At 45.7% G+C, this 22,476-nt stretch overlaps 1 protein-coding gene across 4 annotated transcripts in view; it reads left to right on the top strand.

Moving 5' to 3' along the window:
- The window catches only part of LOC121288843 (paralemmin-2-like), a 153,531-nt gene that overhangs the window by 77,401 nt on the left and 53,654 nt on the right, over positions 1–22,476 (top strand). For 3 of the 4 annotated variants that reach the window (XM_041207618.1, XM_041207620.1, XM_041207617.1), the window contains exon 2: positions 641–686. In XM_041207618.1, the coding sequence (XP_041063552.1) occupies positions 642–686 (45 nt within the window). In that variant the 5' untranslated portion in view covers position 641. Of the gene's footprint in view, positions 1–474; positions 494–640; positions 687–22,476 lie in introns of those variants that run through there. The other variant, XM_041207621.1, reaches the window with a different exon arrangement.

The raw sequence follows: 22,476 nt of genomic DNA, 5'->3' as shown, positions 1-22,476 counted from the left end.
CCCAACCAGCATGCTGCCCAGAAATGACAATTTGGCATTAGCCATTGCCTCCATTGACTCCAGGCTTGTGTAGCAACAACAGCCGGTCAACGAGTGTACTTCATCCTCTTATCTTCCCATCCACCACCAGCAACCCCCCCACTGCCTAACCTACCACCCCGCCTCCACCCCACCACCACCACTTTGTGCATCTAAAATTAAAATTGTCCCCATTAAATCTAATATATTAATCATATCGCAATGTGATTCCTAAGGTTCCTCTACAATAGGTCTGTCCTATATGTTAAAATAAGACTGACATTCCTAGTCTCTCACTTAAAGGGACAGCATTGTCACGTTTCCTCAGGATGTTAGTAAGCTGTCTCACCTCTTGAAACAATCCAGCCAAAAGAATTCTGGACTAAGGAGAACATATGGTCTGTCACTCAAACATGACAGCCATCCCAGCTATCTGTGTCTGCACCTCTTCATCACATGTGCCTGCCTGAGTCAGGTCAGCACCATCATCTGCTAGGAGATGTCCTGACAAGCCAGGAATAATCTCCACCCCAGCTGTAGCACACACCAGTGATTGCCTCTCCCCCTCTCCTGCTCATGCTGTTCATCCTTTCACTTCTTTTCTTTCTGTTTTGATTCTCAGGATGGAAGAGTCTCGTCTGCTGAAAGAAAGGCTGCAAGCTATCACAGTAAGTCCTCTAAATTTGCTTTCCATGTAATCCCAGGCTGTGAATTGTGTCTGTGTGTTTGTGTATGAAGGGCATTTTCAGGTCAAAGTCTCCAAGGACCTTCAACTTTAGATAACTGCTCCCAGCAGATAAAAGTCAAAATCTCTCTAGCAGTTCCGCAGTTTATACCCATGGCGTCCTCCAGATTTGTTTTCACTTTAGATGTTGGCATAACTGTATTTCTATTGTTTAAATAAATAGCCCTTGAAGTTGTAAATGAAATCTGCAATACAGTCTAACAGAGGCATGTGTCAATGCATTGATTTTAAAAGTATCATTTTCCAAGAGGCCAGAATCTGTGCCAAGAACCATGACGCCAGTGTGTTGGAGGGCAAGCTGTTTATTTTCTAGGTGAGAATGGAACATGAAGCCACGCCATTGTAATTATAGCATAGCTTTCTGTGTAGTAGACAGTTTCACAATAATTTCATGTTCATTGCGAGAGTTCAAAATACATACAACGTTAAAACAATGAACATCAAGTTTTTCAAAAACTGCTGGTCATACCCAGCTGGCTTGTCAGCATCTGGAAGTACTCCAATTAGTTTGGGATGATCACACGTTTTATGTAGATCTTAATAATATCCTATAAGTTTGTCATATTTGATAGCACATTTGCTATGCGCTGAAAATGGCATCGTTGAATGTATGCTATAATAACTTCTAATTGTTAGAGATACTGCAGATCACATGGATGTGGACCTTGCTTGGGTCTCTATGGAATACTGTATTAATGGCAAGTGATTAGATCATAGGATAAAAACCTAAATTAGAAATTGGCACGTCACAAAATTATCTAGTCACTAAGCCAGGAAAGTTGTACACCATAGCATTAGAATAGAAGTGCTGAGCAACAAGTCTTTTGTAGAATTGTGTAAATAATTCCTTTTTCCATTGTTTTATGCCAATCTCACAAAGAATTTTCTGGACAGTGCCAATCTTTTACACGTATTACATAATACAGTTTCTTCCAATTTGCTGATTTACGTATTATATTTTCATACTGCTTTGTAAAGACGTTATTAACCTGGTATTTATTTGCCTGGATATATGGCCCTGGATTTTCATCACTGAGTATATTGGGAGTCAGGAAAAATCTTGGCTCAGCACGACCGCCTTGGGAGAAAATGCCCGCAAAGGTGGGATCTTCATTGCCAGGGGGCAGGTGCAGGCTGGAGTTGGGCCAACCAACCTGAGAAAGAGGTTGGACAAGCCACAGAGGATGCCCAGTGCGGAGACAGGCTGGTTAAAAAGCCCTCTCAGTGCTGTGGGACTTGGCACTAGTTAAAGTAAAAACAGAAAGGCCCTTCAGCCCTTACCTGATTCCCTATACTCCCCATGCCCCATCCATGCCACCTCATTGCCCCCATGCCAGACTATTCTCCCTCCCACCTACATGGCCCTTCATGCCCCTAATGCCAAACCTCATTATGTATTCTTGGCTGAGAGCCCAGACATCCATTCCTCTGTTGAAACATCTGAGTTCCAGGGAAAATATTGTTTGATTGACAGCTCTGCCTCTTATATCACTGCAATCAATTGCACAATTTTTATTTACACAAGGTTAAGAGGTTTCAAGTGCTTACACTTTCTGTTATTGATACTTTAAAGGGTCTGACTGATTGACACTTTTATTGGGCTATAGTGAAAGGACTTTTTTAACATAGTGGAAAATAATGATTGAATGGCTGTTGTTTAAAAGTGTTATTTTTACCATTTTATTGCCATTATTGCACTCACTGGTTCTATACAGTATATAGTGGGTCAATGGGCATGGAAGTGCCATAGTTTGGCCAAGGGGGTGGGTGGGGGCATAGCTTGGTATAGTGGGCATGAGGGGGTGGGTGGAAAGGCATAGCTTGGCATAGGGGGCATAAGCAGCCATGGGGGTGCTTAGGGAGGCATAACATGGCATGGGGGCAAAATAGGCTGTGGGGGTAGGTGGAGGGCCATGGTTTAGCATGGGGTCATGAAAGACCATAGGAGTGGGTGGAGGACATATCTTGGCATGGGGAGCATGAGAACGACCTTTTGAACTCAGCTTTTAAAAGGTCCCCTCATGCAGACTATGGTTCTAAGGTGCTATGAACCACGTCCATTAAAATACATGGCCAGCTCCATGTGGAGCAGGACATGCCTATATCCGCAATGGAGCCAGCCAGGTCAGGAGTACTGGACGTGGGCTCATGACCCGAATCTGCCCACACCTGTAAAAGACATGCCTGGAAATCATACAGCCCAGGGAAGGGGTTGGGAATCCTGGGATTGGGACCCAGGGATTGGGAACCACCCACCATTTTTAAAAGTCTCCTGAGTTATCTTGACTCAGCGAAAATTCAGTCCATTGTCACAATATTCTGACAGATTTTGTTTCTATGGCAAGAAATCAGATGCATCATAACTTGTGAGGATAAAAACCTCTGGTCCATGTGGATCCCACATATAAAAAGAGTTAAAGAGAAGAGATAGTGTGGCAAGTGTAAAATAATGCCAGGGAACTGGTGGGCTGTTAATTTTTAAAAATTCATTCATGAGATGTGGTCAACGCTGGTTGGGCCAGCATTTACTACCCATCCCTAATTGCCCTTGAGAAGATGGTACTGAACTACCTTCTTCAACCACTTCAGTCCCTGGGGTAAAGGTACACCCACAGTGCCGTTAGGGAGTGAGTTCCAGGATTTTCACCCAGCAACAGTGAAGGAACGGCAATATATTTGTCAGGAAGCTATAATAATTTTCATTATATTAATAGAATTTATTGTAAAATAGAGTAATGGCGGGGTTTGTGCGTGTGTGTGTGAGAGACTTAATTGAATTAAAAGCAGCTGGTCTGAAGGCTTTGATGTATCAAAAGATATGAAATGTTAAGTAGGTAAACATTGGTGTAAAAGGAACATTTGCATTTTGAAATAAACCAGACGAGATTGATTTCAAATAAGGGTGAAATCTTACACCTAACCAGGGGAAGTTAAGAAACAGCATGTTTATTTTTTCCAAGATTACTGGTCAAATTGGTACTTTGGGAGAATTTTCTTATTAGAAAAGTAAAATCCAAAGGCATAGGGCATAATTTTCCCGCTGGAGAGTGGGGGCAGGCCACGCACCCACACGCGTAAAATGCCGCACGGCGATGCCAGGCAAGCATCCTGATGTCACCATGTGCCATCGCGATATTTCTTTGGGCGGGCGTGCAATGTTCTCTGATGTGCGCCCGCCATTAATGAAAGGCCCTTGACGCTCAAATCGACTATGATTTCTCAGTGCCCATGCAATCTACCGGTCGGCAGATGGGCGCAACGGGCAGGCGGGTAGGACACATTTGTATAAATCTCATCCACGGGTGGGATAAGAGGGCTCAGTGGGGTAGCAAGTGTCTCTGTCAAATATTGAGGTTTCCAAGTTACTGATGCTTGCCTGTGTGATCTGTAATACTTTAAAATGCATACCAACTGCTTGGTCTGGACTCACAACCTTCAGGTCAGCACTCTGCAGTGAGGAATCCTTTTTGGGCCTACAGGTTTCAGGAAGCCTTCCCTTATCCTGGGAACGGGAGCTGAGCTCTCCACTGGAGGCACCTCCTCTGAGGAGGAAGGGAGGGCTAGAAGGGGGAGAAAGCCAGGAGTGCACATTCAGCCTCCAGGGGAGACACCTTTGGGAAGACAGGCTCAGGCACAAGGGGTGCAGCGCCAAGAGGTAGTCCAAGGCGGAAGGGGCCACAGAAGATGCCACTATCCTGCTGTCAGTGTATACAGGCGGTGAAGCAGCTACCTCAATATGTCTGAGGTGCAGTGCCGAAGAAGGCTCCGTCTCTCAAGGGAGACAGTCATACTATATCTGTCAGGTGATTGAGCCTGAGATCACTCCTAAATGTGTGGGTGGACACCCCATGCCAGGGCTCTAAAGGTCACAGCTGCCCTCAACTTCTATTCCTCTGGCTCCTTCCAGGGCTCGGTGGGTGATCTTTGTGGTGTCTCCCAATCAGCTGTCCACACTTGTATCAAGCAGGTTACAGACGATCTGTTCAGGCATGCATTGACCTTCATCCACTTCCATTGGGACCAGGCAAGCCAGAGATAGCGAGCCAGAGGCTTCGTGGCCATTGCTGGCTTCCCCCGTGTCCAGGATGGTATAGACTATACACATGTGGCCATCAAGGTGCCAGCAGATGAGCCCAGTGCCTCCGTAAACAGAAAGGGCTTCCACTCCATGAACGTGCAGATAGTGTGTGATCACAGGATGCTGATTCTACAAGTCTGTGCAAGGTACCCAGGCAGCTCCCACAACATCTACACCCTCAGACACTCCCAGATCTTCAGTGCTCCAGCCTGGCTGGATGGATGGCTGTTGGGTGACAAGGGCTATCCCCTCAGAAGGTGGCTCATGACGCCTCTCCGCTATCCAAGAACAGAAACTGGGCAGCGGTACAATAGGAGCCACACCTCCACAAGGGCTGTGGTGGAGGGAGCCATCGGTCTTCTCAAGATGCCCTTCTGATGCCTGGACCACTGAGGGGGTGCACTCCAGTAACCCCCAGATCATGTCTTGGTGATAGTAGTTGCATGCTACACTTTCCACAATCTTGCGCTGGAATGGGGGGACACAGTGAATGATGAAGACATCGACGCAGTGGCTGCGGCTGCACATGATGAGTCCAGCAGTGAGTCCGAGGATGAGCACACACAGGGAAATGCTGAGGGGGTAGACGCTGACCAGGGCATACTCCAGGGAGGCAGGGACACCCGGGAGGCTTTATTCCAGCAAACATTCAGCTAACACACACAATTGGGCCTCCAGGACAAGCCTGGGCCGTAGGCTCCATACTCGATACCTAAATGCCAAATCTGCCAGGTTATGAACAGTAACTAAGGGCCTTGTTAATAAAGCTGAATGCCCCACAAAATTTTTGGAAACCATCCACCTGCAGAAGAAAAGCGGTACGCTCAGCCATGGTGACATGTCTGAATTTAACATTACAAGCAAAGAAACTTTAGAAAACAAAATGACAGTGGTGTTCAAAATCAAAACAAATCATAAAGACCTCATCTCGGGCCAACACAAAAGCACCAGTGGTAAACCCATGGTGTGCCTCAGGTGCCTTATGTTTACATTTCCAGGTCCTGCTGACTCTGTTGTCCTGTTGGCCTCGATGACCTTGGCGGTCGTCCTCTGGCCCGTGGAGCCTGTGCTGGCCCCGCCTGGGTGGGATCTGCCAGTTCCACAGCTGGCATCTCCCCAGTCATCGCAGCCTCACCGGATGCTACTTTCACTGGGAGAGGGGCGGAGGAGCTGCCGTCCTCATCCAGAGCGCCCTGAGAGGAGCCCGCAGAGACAACAAGCAGCTGATGGCCAATGTGAGATCGCTTCAGACCTCCCTGCTCACCATGCATGGATGGGCACCGATCTGGGAACCCTGGTGCCCAGAACATCTCCCACACTGGCACTGACCAGCTGAGCTCATTGGCGATGTGAGCGCTTGCTGACCCGAGCACATCCCCAGGAAGCCCTGATGAGTCTCCTGGAGGAGCCTCTCCATGAGAGTCACCACTTTCTCCATGGAGGACGCATGGCGCTCAGACATGAGGCTCATTGCTTCGGCGATCGTCCGCATAAACTCCTCCACCATGGACATCAAGCAAGCACAACCTCATGGATCTCCTTCAGGTGCTCCCGCACACCCGGCCTCATTTCCTGCGCTTGCTGCGTCGCAGATGACTCTAGAGGCACATCACCAGGCACCAACTGAGCATGTGCCTGGTCCCCTGCAGTCCTCCGACTGCTGGCGCCATGGGCACTCTCTGTCTCTGCCAGCTCCTGCAGTGACAGTGAAGTGCCCTCACCACTGTGCCCCAGGACACTAGCCAATGTTCTAATTCCCACTAGGGGCTAGTATCAGTGCTGGTGCCTGCCTGGCAGAGATGGTATGACGCTGGTGAGACTTCAGGGCCCTCAGGTGTGAAAGGGAGCCTCTGCTGCTCCTCCTCCCAGCCCTGCTCCACTGATGCTGAAAGGAAGAACAGGGACATTGGATCAGTTAATGTGGAGACAATGACAATGTGCATCCCTGTCCCCTGGATCATTATGCGCTCATCCTTCTATAAGCAATGGTCAAGCCATGTTGCAAACTTCAATCACTGAAAATTCAGCACTGCTATTGCTGTTGGGAGAACAATGCTGACCTCACTGCTAGGCATACCTACCTGGCCATGGCACCCCAGCCTCACCAACACCAGTGGACCTGGGCACATGGCGCCTCTCCAGATCCAGGGCCTCCTGCTCAAAGCGGCTGAGAATGGCTAACTCACATTAGGCACCACATGATATAACCTTCCATAGCAAGGAGGCACAAGCAGGTGGAGCGCAGAGGGCAGCAGATGGTTCGGTGCCATGCCACCTTGAAGTTCCCCTCCCAGCATGTCAGCACCCTGACTTTGACATGCCCTGGAGTCCTAGCACTGCGCCTAGGTGCAGCTCCTCCAGGTTGCCCCCAAAACAGTCATGTCTCAGTATACCATATGCTGCGTGGGCAGAACCCATCTCTTCACCACCCTCTCAGGCTGACCTCAGCATGGGCAATATTTGCTGGTCCACCCAGCGAAGGACACATGCCATCAATGATTCAATGCAGTCACTACACTCAGACTTGGCAGAGGGGGGAGGGCAGCAGGGGGGAAAGCCTATCTGCTGGGTTAAGTGACCAATGCCAACATGGTGCTCACCCTTCCTGAATGCAACAGGTCTTGAAGCACTTTCGACACTGTGCCGCAACACATCCAGGGATCTCACCACCTCCGCCACCTCCTCCCAGGCACGTTTGGTCATGTCGGGGGGGCCTCCTCCTCCCGTCCTAAGGTACCAGGACCTCCCACTGTGCTGCCACCTCCCCAAGGAGGGCAGTAAGGCAATCATCGGAAAAACGAGGGGCACAGTGCCCCCCTGCCCTTCCCTCCTGCCTGGCCTGCTCACCAGCAGTGCCCTGGGGAGCCCTTCCACTGGCCATGATTCACAGCCTTAAAAAGGCTGCAGCAACTTTTTAAAACAGGCCGGCGGGTCACCATTGGACCCGGCAGTCATTGCAGACCCACCGCCGTCCGCCCACTCCGCTGTTTTCGGGAGATGCGATTCACACTGGGCTGGCCTTAATTGGCCCACCCGCATAAAATGGTGGCGCGGACCCGATCATGGGTGGCAGTCGAATCCGTGCCCGCTACTGCTCCAAACACCCACCAGCCAGAAATGTCAGCCCATAGTAAAACAAATGGGAATTTGCATTCAAAAGTGAAAGTATGGATAAAGGATAGAAGCATTCCCTCAGGAAGGAAGGCATTCTAAGGTCTGGAACCAGTGTGAAAAAGCCTCCAGCATCTATGCCTCAAGCTGTTGTCTACAAAGAACTGAAGTTAAGAAAACTCACTTTGAATTGGATTGTTCAGGGTATTTATTGTGTTTCTTTGCCCGGGTCTTTTAAAATTTATGTGTGTTACCATTGCCTTAAGAAACGTGTAACTAGGAGTTAGATTAACTAGGGGATTTATAAGTTATCATAGTAGTAATTTATAGCTCCATGTGTGTACTTAAAATAATTTCTTTCATTAATAAAGGTTTAATTTAGTTTTGTAAGAAACCTATAAGACTTGGTGGTCTTATTACTACTGAATTCAAGTCAAGCATCTCAAAATTTATACAAGATACAAAACAGTTGTGGCGGTTGCTTCAAGTTTCCCTTTGAGGTTTGAGCAGCTCAGCATTTGCCATTAGCTGTGCCATAGCAATTCCCAAGTCAGGATGGTGAGTGGCTTGGAGAGGAACTTATGGGTGGTGGTGTTCCCATATGACTGTTGCCCTTCTAGATTGCAATGATTGTGGGTTTGGAAGGTGCTATCTGAGGAGCCTTGGTGAATTTCTGTAGTGCATTTTGTAGATGGTACACACTGCTGCTGCTGTGCGTCGGTGTTGGAGGGAGTCAATGTTTATGGGTGTGGTCAAGCAGGCTGCTTTGTCCTGTGTGGTGTCAAGCTTCTTGAGTGTTGTGGAAGCTGCACTCACCAAGGCAAGTGGGGAGTATTCCAATACACTCCTGTGCTTTGTGGATGGTGGACAGGGTTTGGGGAGACAGGAGGTGAGTTACTTTTCGCAGGATTCCTAGCCTCTGACCTGCTCTTGTAGCCACAGTATTTATATGGCTAGTCCAGTTCAGTTTCTGGTCAATGATAGCCCCCAGGTTGTTGATAATGTGAGATTCAATGATGGTAATGCCATTGAATGTCAAGGGGTGATGGTTAGATTCTGTCTTGTTGGAGATGGTCTGAATGTTACTTGCCACGTGTCAGCCCAAGCCTGGATATTGTCCAGGTCTTGCTGCATTTGGACACGAACTGCTTCAGTATCTGAGGAGCCATGAATAGTGCTGAACATTGTACAACCATCAGTGAACTTACCCACTTCTGACCTTATGATTGAAGGAAGATGATTCAGTTCTGTGGACCTGATAGATTGGAACAAAAGGTTGGAGGGAAAAACTGCAGCTGAACAATGGGCTCCCTTCAAAAAAGAATTGGTTCAGGAACAGTCAAGGTATATTCCAGCGAAAGGGGAAGGTAGGGCAAACAAACCCAGAGCTCCCTGGATGAAAAAGGAGATAGAAATTAAGATAAAGTGGAAAAAGTGTGCTTATGACAGGTAGAAAATACAATTGAGAACCAAGAGGAATACAGAAGGTTCAGAGGGGAGCTGACAAAGCATATCAGAGAAACAAAGAGGGATTATGAAAAAAGACTAGCAGCCAACATAAAGTGGAATCTCAAAGTCTTCTACAGGCACATGAATAGTAAAAGGGTGGTAAAAGGAGGAGTAGGGCCAATTAGGGACCTAAAAGGGAATTTATACATGGACAAAGGGGCCATGGCTGAAGTATTTAATGAATACTTTGCATCCATCTTTACCAAGAAGGTAGATGCCACCCAGGCCATGGTGACAGACTTGGAAACTCTGTCACCAGAAAAGTTCAAAATTGATGAGGAGGAAGTGTTGAATAGACTGTCAGTACTTAAAGTTGACAAGACACCAGGACCGGTCAAGATGCATCCAAGGATATTGAAAGAAGTGAGAGTAGAAATTGCAGGGGCACAGACCATAATTTTTCAGTCTTCCCTAGACTCTGGGAAAGTGCCAAAGGACTGGAGAATTGCAAATATTATGCCCTTGTTCAAAAAATGTTTTAAGGATAAGCCCAGCAATTGCAGACCAGTCAATTTAACTTTAGTGGTGAGCAAGATTCTACAAACAATAATTCGGTATAGAATTAATAGTCACATGGAAAAATATGTGTTGGTAAAGAAGAGCCAGCATGGATTTCTAAAGGGAAAATCAACTAACTTGCTGGAGTTTTTTGAAGAGGTAGCAGAAAAGGTCAATGAGGGTAATGCTGTTGATGTAGTGTACATGGACTTTTAAAAGGCATTTGATACAGTGCCACACAACAGACTTGTGAGATAAGTTATTGGATCATGGAATAAAAGGGATAGTAGCAAATTAGCTGAAAAATAGGAAGCAGAGAGTAATGGTCAATGGATATTTTTCAGGCTGGAGGAAAGTTTGTAGTGGAGTTCCTCAGAGGTCAGTACTGGGAACCTTACTTTTCCTCATACATATTAATGATCTATATCTTGGTGTGCAGGGGACAATTTCAAAGTTTGCAGATGATATGAAGCTTGGAAGTGTTGAAAACTGAGGAGGACAGTGTAGGACTTCAAAAGGACGTAGACAAGTTGGTGGAATGGGCAGATAGGTGGCAGATGAAGTGGAGAAGTGTGAGGTGATGCATTTTGATAGGAAGAACATGGACAGACAATTTAAAATAAGGGGTGAAATTCTGAAGGGAGTGCAGGAACAGGAGGACTTGGGTGTATATGTGCATAGATCATTGAAGGCTGGCAGGACAGGTGGAGAGAGCAGCTAATAAAGCATATAATATCCTGGGCTTTATTAATAGGGGCATAGAATACAAGACCAAGAAGGTTCTGCTGAAGTTATATGAGAGGCTTGTTAGACCTCAGCTGGAGTGTTAAATACTGTCTGGATGCCACATTATAGGAAGGCTGTGAACACATTGGAGAGAGTGCAGAAGAGGTTTACAAGAATTATTCCAGGAATGAGAAACTTTAACTATGAGGATAGACTGCTCTCCTTGGAGAGAAGAAGGCTAAGAGGAGATTTGATAGAGATGTTCAAAATCATGAGGGCCCTGGAGAGAGTAGATAGGGAGATGATGTTCCCGCTCATAAAAAGATCAAGAATGAGAGGGCACAGATTTAAAGTGATTTGCAAAATAAGCAAATGTGACTTGAAAAAAAACTTTTTCACACAACGAGTTGTTCCGGTCTGGAATGCACTGCCTGGAAGTGTGGTGGAGGCAGATTCAATCAAGGCAGTCAAGAGGGCATTAGATGTTGATTTGAATAGAAACAGTGTGCAGGGGTACAGGGAAAAGGTAGGGCACTGACATTTGGTCATAATGCTGATTTGGAGAGCCAGTGCAGACATGTTGGGCCGAATGGCCTCCTTCTCTGCCGTTAAAATTCTGTGATTTTGTGATTCATTTCATTTCAAGCTTGAGAGGTATAGATCAAAATGACAATGAGGCATGGTTTGGACCTTCCTTTGTCTCTCAGCATCTTATGAGGGTTCTCTTGACCATCTGGACGTGTCTTTCTATAAACCCATGCCCTTGGGTAGTGTGGTGATGAGGTGGTGATGTTGAACCCATACCATTCAATGAATTCCTTAAATTCCCTGGAGGCGAATTGGGTTCCATTGTCACATATTATTCTTTCAGGAAATCCTTGCTCAGGGGACAGAGCGCATACTGCTGAAATGATTGTTGTAGCCCTCAAATCTTTCACCTTTCAGATAAAAGGGAACTTTGAGCAGTAGCTCTGCAGCTATGAGATACCATTCTTGGCTGCATGTGAATAAATCACCTCGCACAGTATGCAATGGTCTGGGTGGCACTACAGTAGCTATCATCTCCTTTTTCTGCCATGTGTTACTTTATTTCTGGCATACATTTCATGTAGACACCATTCTTTCGATGTCTTTGTAGATGCCTATCCAGTACACAGCTGATTAGGTTCTGAACTTATACTTCTCCATTCCCATGTGGCCATCATGTATCTTCTGGTGAAGGTCTTCCTGCATTGTTTTGGGCATGATTTTTCTGTACCTGGCTAGGAGAACATCATCTTCTAGTGAGGTGTCATCTCTGATAGACTCTGGGCAGAATCTTCGGGTCGGCAAGCGGGTACGGGCCCTGCCTGCCAATGGGTAAAGTGACCCGCGGTGATGTCGGGCGTGCGTCCCGACATCACCACACGTCATTCAGATATTCAGTTCGGCGGGCACGCACTGGAGTCGGCTGTGCACCCACCGAACTGTCAAAGGCCTAGTAAGGCCATTTAAATACTAATTAAAGTACTTAACTGAGCTGCCCGTCCAATCTTAAGGTTGGCGGGCAGGCGAAGAGCCCAGGCGGCCTTCGCATTTATCATGAAACCTCATCCATGGGTGAGATGAGGTTTCATGAAGGTTTTTAAAGTTTAATAACGTTTTTTTATAAAATTCATTGACATGTCCCGGCTCATGTGACATTCACATGAGGGGATAAGTCTTAAACTTTTTTTTAATCTTTATTAAAATTTTTAAAAATCAAACTGATTTCTGCGCTCAAAAGTGTGGTCCCAAATTAGCCTCCCCCCCCCCCCACCCACCCCCCCCCCCCCCAACCCCCCCCCCCCCCCCACCCCCCCCCCCCCCCCCCCCCCCCCCCCCCCCCCGCCACCGCCCGCACAGGGAGTGCTCAGTGCTTTCGGGTGCACGTCACACTGGGCGAGCCTTAATTGGCCCACCCATGCAAAATGGTGGCACGCAGCCAATCATGGGCGGCGATCGGCTGCGCGCCCGCCCAAACTGCCTGACAGGGAGAAAATTCTCCCCTCTGATACCATAATGTTGGCTGTGTTTGCTGTATCTTATCAGACCAACCCTGGATCACTTGTTGAGCGAGCATCTGTAACTCTTCGTCTTTGCTGGTTTCATCTCTAATTTGACTCCATTTCGGTGGTGTTACATTTACTAGGTGATGGATTTTTATGCCTGGATTTTTTAATCTTATTGTTACTGAAATAAGTTGTAGCTCTTCGCAACTGTTGAACCTGAAGATAGCAGCACCATCTGTTTCAGTGATGTCGAACACACAGCTAACATCTTTTCCTGTATGTGCCCCTTTGATTTGGGTTGTTTCTAGATGTCGAATCTCAGTTCCCCTGTATGCCATTCGCATGAAGTTGCTCAGGATCAGAGTGCCTTTCTATGAGCACCTACTTTCTTTCATATTTTTAGGAGAGATCTCCTGGTATAACCTGAGCGGGATGATGTTGCTCTGCACTCCGGAATCAAGCTTCAGCTTCAGATTTATCATTGTGGGCTTTTCTTTCACCGTCTTCCTGATCTGAATAGTTGTGTGGATTTCTTTTCTCTGGAAACTGCCGAATCCAGCCACTTCATGCAGTTGTTTGGTTCTTTTGTGTTCTCAAATTCATCATCAGCTTCCAGGGTATGGATGTCTTGGTTTCTTTTCCTTTTCATTCGCCAAGTTGCTTTGTCTCTTATAACTTCTTTACCATATTCTTTCTTTGTTCTGCACATCTTTTCCCAGTGGTTTGACTTTCTATAAGCACTGCAGTTTGATCCATATGCAGGATATTTCCTTCCATCTGTGATCTCGTGTGGTCATCCACAGCTCCCATACATCATTCTGTCTGGTGTGCACTCTCTTGTTTCTGTTTCATGGCATCAACTAGGCTGCCTTTCTCTTGGCTTAACTGAAAGCTAACTGGTTGGTAGTTAACAACTTCACCTGTCTACTTGTGGCTTTGGCAGTATCTATAGCCTGCGATATTATGAGCTTGTCCTTTCCAATCAATTCCTTTTGTACTAATCTAGCAGCTTTTCATCTGTGTCCTTGAATTTACATTCTCTGGCTGCAATTTTCATTTTTGTTATGAAATTTGTTAACAGGCTCACCTAATTCCTGCCTCAGACCTTGAAATTCATATCAGTAGATTTGACTTTGGCTGGAGATGTGTGCTGGATTTTTCAAAAATTTTGTCTTGGTTCCTGCTGTCATCTTCACTCTAGCTACCCACTAGCAAACAAATTTAATCCTTACTCTCCTTCCCACAGAAGGATGTAGTTGACCCTTTCCTCTTCACTACAGCCTTTTAGAAAGCTACTGAATGTCAGTCCGCACTTTTTTAAAAAACTTCCTAAATGCCCTTATGACATCATCAGCCTCCCAATCCATCATGGGCTGTAGTTGTGTGTTCAATTCTGTGGCAGCAGTCATTTATTTTCATACAATTCACTCAGTTTTTCTCTCTCTCTCTGAAACTAATTCAAGTTGATTCTTAATCTAAGCATTAAATTCATTTAAAATGTTTGAGGTTTTACTCGCAGACACCCCTGCCACCATGTTACATATTCTGGTTTCTAGAAGTTAGAAATAATCACACTTTAGACTCAAAATGCTGGAGCTTCACCAAGTATATTTCTTTGAGTCCTTATTGTGGCTGGTGGACTGAAAAATTGGGCAAAATATTGTCATCGGCATGCGGGGGCGGACCCAACACACTGATGCATAAAATGATGCATGGTGACGCTGGGCATGCATTCAGACATCATCGCACATCATTTTGATGTTTCATTTGGCGGGTGCGTTGGAGGTGGCTGTGCGCCCGCCGAACTGTCAATGGCCTATTAAGGCCATTTAAAAAGCAATTAAACCTGTTGACAAGGCTGCCCGTCCAACCTTAAGGTTGGCGGGCAGGCAAAGAGCCCAAACGGCCTTCATGTTTTTCAGGAAGCCTCGTCCACGGTTGGGATGAGGTTTTCTGAAGCTTGTATAAAACAAATAAATACATTTTTGTGACTTCACAAACATGTCCCAGCTGATGTGACACTGCCATATGGGGAAGTGTGTTCAAATAATTTTCTGCTTTATTATTTGAAAACTTTTACTGTCAACTTAATCTCCCTGAGGCAGCTCCATGCCTCAGGGAGATTGCTGCACTCTTTCCCACACCCGCAAAAGAGAGCGGGCCCCGACTCTCCTTCCTCCCCCACCCGCGCAGGAAGCGTATAATATACTTGGTGGGCCTTAATTGGCCTGCCCACGTAAAATGGCAGCATGCAGCCCATCACAAGCAGCAATCGGCTCTGCATCAGCTCCCACCCAGCCCGCCCAACATGGGTAAGATTCAACACATTGTTACTTGACATATGACTGCAATGCAGCTTTTCATCTTGTACTCATCAAGACAAATCAAGAATGCCAAATTTTAAATGGTCACAACAATTTATACTGCAGGGGAAAAGGGTGCTGATTGGTTGGCAACTCGACTCTGATTGGCCAAGGTGTTGCCATGAGGAAAGCAACAGAAAACTAAGGGCTCTTCAAGCCCCCAAGTAATTCAAAAAAGGTGCAAAGCTTGAGCATATTCCTTTTGTTTGCAGAAAACAGGTCCATGCATATGAAAGTATGTCACTTCTGGCAAATATAATGAGCTACATTATGAGCTATTTTAAATTGGTTGTTAGTGCAGCTATTTTTTTTTGTTCCCCCCTCCCCCTGTCCTGGCAATGTTCAATCCTCCCCTTCCAGCTGAGGGTGGCTGGGGGTTACCATTGTGGGGTGAGGCTACGCAGTTTCTGAGGTTGGCAGCTCCATTTAAAGAAATGTCATGTAAGTCAATGAACAAAAGACAGGCCTTAATGGAGCGTCGCTGCACTGGAATTTTGCTTGACAATTTGCCGCCAAGATCTGTATGCCCCTGCATCCCTGCTGGAGCCGGCATCAGAAGGTGCAAAGGCTCCAGTGTAAGATAGTAAGTGGGCAGTTTAATTCGCAGTCAGCGTCAGACTAACACTGAAAGGAAGATATGCTATCTCTCTCCATCCCATTATTGGTCTCAGTCTTTAGCTCCCTGAGAAGTATTTTCTCGAATTCCTATCTCGCTCTTTCAAAAATCTTCTTAAAACCATGTTATAGGGTGGCCAAGTTGTGCTGTTAATGATAGAGTTGATTAGCAGACACTTCTTGGGTGGAAACTTAAAGTTTATTTACGAAATACTCAGCAGCAACTACACCTGTACGCACTCAGGATGAGTGCTACCCAATCACATAATCACATGTAACAGTGGACATTTTATTTTGGTTTTGCAAGTGCTGACTAGTTGAGTATGGTCTGTATTCTGCCTATTATGAACAACTGATGGGATTGAATTAGACAGGGAAATATCCCATGTGGCAAACCTTGGGGTTGAAACCAAAATTTCTAACTATCATGATTCTGGGTATGGAAGGCTGTGTAATCAAAATGTCATCATTATTAAACCTCCTGCCACTGTATTCCAAAAGGAAATTAGTGATTTTTAACAAAAATCCTATAATCCAAAATGAAATAGTTCTGACCCCTTTGTACAACATACTTGATGCAGAATTTCTTGTTTTAATTTATAATTAACAAATCTAAACTAAGAACAATGTCACATTGCTAGAATGTTCCAACATAAACTACTGACTCTTTAATTGTTATTTCCTTTGGCACCTGATGATGAAGAGCTGAAAGGAAGTGTAATTAATTAACTTCAGTTTAATTAACCTCCATGTAGCCAACCCAGGTGTAATTAACCTCTGTGTAATTAACCTGTAGATTCTCCAGTACATTATACAATGTACTGATTACATAATCATGTATAGTAATTTGGATATCCTTCCTAGTTTGGAACTTTGTTCTCCCAACTTTCAAGGCAGATTTAAGGCGGGTCCAGTTTTCTGCTGAGTTAAGTCAGGAACTACATTAGCGTTAATTTGCACCTCATGGATGCTCATTAAAAGGCCTACTCATCGGAATCACATTTCCCCTCCAAATTAAGTGCCCCGCCTGTTGATAATTAGAATGGTCTGTTTTACAACTTATATAAGTGACACGCACCTGGCAAGTTTAATTTCATCCATGATTTGGAAGTTAGCAGACGCAGCTTTTGCCTTCCTTTATCACCGTAACTGTTAAATAACGGGTCCCTGTAACACAGGCTGCACCAAGGCTGGGCATGGGAGGCACGACCAGTGGGAGGGGTGAGATGGATGCAGCACTGGGTGGGGGTGGGCAGAAGATGAAAGGGGAGGGTAAGAGGAGATAGAACAAGGGGGGAAGCTGAGAGGGGAGGGTGAGATGGAAACAGGTCAAGGTGGGGGTGGGGGGGGGGCTGTTGGTAGATGAGAGGGGAAGGTGAGATGGAGACAAGACTAGGGCAAGACACGAGAGGGGAGGGGTGAGACAGAGAAAGGACAAGGGGCGAGGTGAAGGAACAGAGTGGAAGACTGTCCAGGGACAAGAGTTAAAAGACTGTCTGTGGAAGGGTGAAAAACTGCCTGGAGGCAAAAGTTAACTGTCCAAGAAACGTTGAGAGAATGTCCTGGGGCTGAGACCATGCTGTTGAGAGCATATTTCAGAGACGGTCCTGGGGCTGTAAGGACCGTGTTAGAGGGCTCTGCATTGCATGCATGTCTTGGTCTCAGTCTTGGATGGGAGAAGACCTCTCTGGGCAGTGGCAGTCGTGCACAGAATGATGTGTAGGGCATGATCAGTTAACTAAGGGATTTGGTCCTGGGAGTTTGAGTCATGTTATTTGGAGACAGAGGGCACAGTAATGTTCAGGGGAGGCATCAGTATCCTGTATGTTGGTAGCTGGGAAGTCATGGGTTGCATTGGATGGTGTCATGGGGGGGCTTCCAAAAAGTAAGCGTGCATGTAGCCTCAAAGGGGTAGGTCGACAAAGGACATCAACATTGAAGGGTTCAGGGGAAGAACAGGAATATCAACATGTACAATGATGGGGTCAAGGGTAAGAGGGGGAGGCTGGATAGTTACAGGAGGAATGGGAATTAGGAGGCAATGACTCTGGGGGAGAATGGGAGGAACTTGGTAGGTGATGGGGGAGGTTGGAAGCTGGTTTGCACTTACAGAAGTGATGAGCACCATGTTCACAATCACCGATGAATGACACAGTTGAACAAACAAATTTGAAAAAAATTGATATGGAAGGGGTTTCAGAGCATCTGAGAGGAGTTCAGCAAAACAATTTTGGGCAAATTGAAGGGGCATCCCATACATTTCCTGCACAAATCATGGAGAACATGGGTCAGCTGAGTGCTGGACTCGAAGGGCTAATGAGCAATGAACTAGTTTTGTTCCTTTGTTAATGGTGCATATTGAGGTGAGAATCCATTAAGTTTTGATGTTACAATGCAGTTGGTCTTAAGTGGCCATCTGATTCTCACAGCGGCATGTGAAAAGGAAACGAGGATCAAACAATTAAGGGCCACAACTGCTGCACAGAAGCTAAATTGACACCACAAGCCTTGATGTTTCCATGGAAAGGTACCATATTTACTGCCAAGACTAAGTACAAGGATTGGGTATCGATAGTTATTGTCTAGCAACTGCAGGGGAACTGACAATAGCCTGACTGAGGGTTATAACACATTGATGTATTGAACCTAATGAAGAACCACATTGTGAAAGCGCAGTCACCTCTGAGGGGGTGCTCAGCCACCTGTCGACCTCCAGGATGTAGTCAGCCTGCAAGAGGTGGACAGGGAATGCCATGTACAGACAGAGGGCATGTCAAGGGCTTGAGCCTGAATCCCTGGCTTGGAGATGGAGGGAGATCATTCAAGGGGAACTACCATTGATTGTTCAATTGCATCCATTCACAAATACAAGGAGTGGAGAATGCAGGCTGCAGGCAGCGCTGCCTCATTGATGGCTGTTATTAGAATGAGGAGAAGAGGAGCCCTTCTCCAATTAGCACAGCTCAGGGTAGACCATCACTCTGAGGAGCAAAAGCCAGAGGGGTCCCAGGAAGCACCAGATGCTGCCAAGGAGGAGCCAAATCCAAAAAGACATTTGTTGTGACCAAGATTCAGCACATAAATGGAAGTGAGCAAAAGACAGTGCTACAGGCGCCTTTGCTTGCCTAGGGATATGATGGCTCACATTTCCCACCTTTTTCACGAAGAGGTCATGCCCATGCCGGTTACATTGAAGATAACCTCTGCACTTACCCTTTTTGCCAGCAGATCCTTCCAAAGCTCCACTGGGGACCTTTAAGGAATATCACAATCAGCAACACACAAATGCATAAGGGGGGTGACAGATGCATTTTCAATAAAGCTCATCATTATGCGCAGGCCGCATGGATGGTGCAAGCCAGGCTGCCAGAACTGTGAGATTCGCTAGAATCTCAGGTTTCCCACAAATGCAGGGTTCCTTCCACTGCACACATGTAGTCATGAGAGCTCCCTGGTAGCAGCCTGTGAGATTCATTAATAGAAAAGGATTTTGATCACAGAAAGCAGATCATGCACAATTGTGCTAGGCACACAGGGAGATCTCACAGCTCTTACATTTTGCATCACTCACACATGCCACAGATATTTGAGGGCCCTTGGCACTTAGAGAGTTGGCTCCTTGGTGACAAAGGGTATCCCCAGAAAGTATGGATAACAACGCTGGTTTGTCAGCCACAGAGTGCATCTAGGGAGAGATACAATGCAGCACATTCCACCATAAGATCCTTAATAGAGCAAACTATTGGCTTATTGAAGATGCATTTCCAATGTTTGGACTAGTCAGTGTCATGCATAGGGAGAATGGGAACTAAGCTCCGCCTTAAACACAGAGGTGAGAACAAACTGCAGAGAGGCATGAAAGCCTATGAGGTTCAATGTTTGATATTGCTTTTTCCAAACACTCACTCTCATAAAATAAACACCATTACAAAGTACACATTGGAGGAATGATTATAATGTTAGTCATGACAAATACTTGTGCCATCCACAAACAATAGACATTAATGTGACAGCAGCAAGATAATTAACTTTGATGAGCAATTCTCCTGAGCCCAAATAATGTCTGCCTGAGATTTAAGAGTGACAGGTGTATTGGCCAGCCAGCATGGTCACATATTGATGTGCCTTTGTTGATGTCGCTGACGTGGAAATAAAAGCTAAGATAAAAGCAAAATACTGTGGATGCTGGATATGGAAACAAAAACAGAAAATGCTGAAAAAATTCAACAGGTCTAATAACATCTTGTGGAGAGTCATACAGACTCGAAACATTAACTCTGTTTATCTCTCCACAGATGCTCTTAGACCTGCTGAGTTTTTTCAGCATTTTCTGTTCTTGTGTTGAAAATAAAGGCGACTCACTGTAGTGAGATTGTGGGAGAATTAATGCAACCGAAGATCCAGATTGAATTCGTTGGGCGTTGGGGGGTACATGTAGAACGAATGTGGAACATTGAATCACATTGAATATTTATTGAATCCATGATACTCAGAAAAGGATTAATGCAAAATATATTTACAGAATTGAAAAGCATACACAATGAGTGAACACCCATGCCACAAGTGTGCATTCAAAATCTCTTAATTTTTCTTACCCTACCGTTTCATCCAGGTGTAGCCCCGACGTCCATAGCAGAGGTGGATGCAGCCTGCTGACTGCCATGCCCTGTTGTCTGAGATGACTTTGAGGGCATCCGCTGGTGGCCCGAGGCCTTGCGGGCCCCAGCCTGCTAACGGCTCCTGCTCCAAGGCAGGTGCACCGTCCTTGGCCTGACCTGTTGGAGTTGATGGGGTCACTGTCAGAGGGGAGTTGTAGTGGCAGGATACCCTTGGAATGCTCTGGATGGATGCCTCTGGGCTGCCTGGCTCCTCCCTTTGGGTGCCCAATGGCCCCTCCCTGACTCATTGAGGCAAATGGGTACGTGAAGGGAAGTCGAGGTGCCCTGTACCTCCTCTCGCCTAGCCACTGGCTAGACTGCAGGTCCAAGTGCAAATCCAGCAGAAACTGCTGGAGCTGGGTCTCCAAGGTGGCTGCCAACCTTCCAATGGAGACTTTCATGCACTGTCATGCCAGAGCCATAACATTATTTTTTTATTCAAGGGGAGATGATGGCGTAGCAGTAATACCACTGGACTAGTATACAGAGGCCCAGGCTAATGCCCTGGGAACATGGGTTCAAATCCTACCATGACAGCTGGTGGAATTTAAATTCAACTAATAAACCTGGAATGCAAAGCTAGTCTCAGCGATGGACCACCACAAAACCACCATTGGTTTTCATTAAAAAAAACATCTGGTTCATTAATATCCTTTAGGAAAGGAAACCTGCCATCATTACCTGGTCTGGCCTAGATGTGACTCCAGACCCACAGCAATGTGGTTGACTCATGAAACTCAACTGCGCTCTGAAATGGACTAGCAAGCCACTTAGCTCAAGGACAATTTGAATGGGCAACAAGTGCTGGCCTATTCTTGGTGGTACCCATATCCTAAGAAAGAATAAAGAAGAAAAATCTTTGGGGTCCATCCGTATTATAGGAGCAAAATATTGCACATGTTCGAAACATTCAGCAGGTCATGCAGCATCCATAGAGATAGAGGAACATTATTGGACCCTGATTTACAAGTACTCAGGAGGCTCCCGTCTGTGTCCCAGCTACTTAAGGAAACAGTGGCATTACCATGGCCATGGAATGGTGAAAGAGTAGTCAGTATATTCGGGTTGGATTTTAATTCACATTCTGCTCAATATCCACCTGGCAGAGACAGTTAAACTGCCCACTGCCCCCACACCATTGTTACAGTTTTCTCTAACGTGAATATTTCCTTGCTTTGTGTAAGTTCGGTTTGAATTGGAACAGAATTTTTTCACCTTTGAAAACTCAGGATGAAAAGCTACTTACATTGTTTAACTGATGCATCAATTCGCTGCAGCCACATTTCTAACCCTGAACTCATGCAGGTTTTGCTGTCAATGAGTGCTGACAATCTGTTCACTAGGCCTTACAAGATTACCACCGGGGTTAAATCCAGCAGCTTGCCTCTCAGTGTCATCCCCACTGTTGGCAATAACCATAAAATCATAATTGAATAATATTTTTCTTGTGTTTAGCAGACACAGCTGCCACTGGCAGAAAGCACTGATTCAAAAATTTGGCCTGACGGTAATTGTTTATTGATTTCCAATTTTTAAAACTTCTTTATTGTGTTCTTTCCCAGGTGGCTTTTCAACATACAGCTGTAATGCTGCTTAGTTAAGATCAGAACTTAATAGAAATGATATTACAGTCAACCTCTGGATGTCAGCTTGGCTTACAGTTGCTGACATTGAAAGGATCAGGAACAGATAGGTATAGGAGCATAGGAATTTTTAGGAATGGGGAAGACCATGTGATCTAACAATCCAACACTTTTTCATGTGTCAATGCTACCTGCTTGTCTTCTTATGATATCCCTCAGTCACTTCTCTCCCAAAATACATTCAATTGATGCTTCAACCCATTTGTCCTCTCCTGTCTCATAATCCCCGACTTTAATACTGCCTGATTTTCCTGCTTGCTCTTGTACTCTGAAGGGCTGATTTTATGAATGCAGACTGTCCATGGGGAGTTTTATCCACTGGAAGCAGACACCTGTGATTTTCTAAGGTGCTACCCACTGGAAATGTAGCTTTGTAAAATTGGCTATCTAATTTAACCTTTCTTCCCTTTTCTTTGATCCCTGGATAATTGAACCAGATCAATGTTGTAATTTCTGTTCACTGGGGAAGATTTCCTATCTGC

The sequence above is a fragment of the Carcharodon carcharias genome, chromosome 16, assembly GCF_017639515.1.
Source record: "Carcharodon carcharias isolate sCarCar2 chromosome 16, sCarCar2.pri, whole genome shotgun sequence".
Lineage (NCBI taxonomy): Eukaryota > Metazoa > Chordata > Chondrichthyes > Lamniformes > Lamnidae > Carcharodon > Carcharodon carcharias.
The sequence above is the reverse complement of the archived record's forward strand: the minus strand, read 5'-3'. Positions and strand labels throughout refer to the sequence as shown.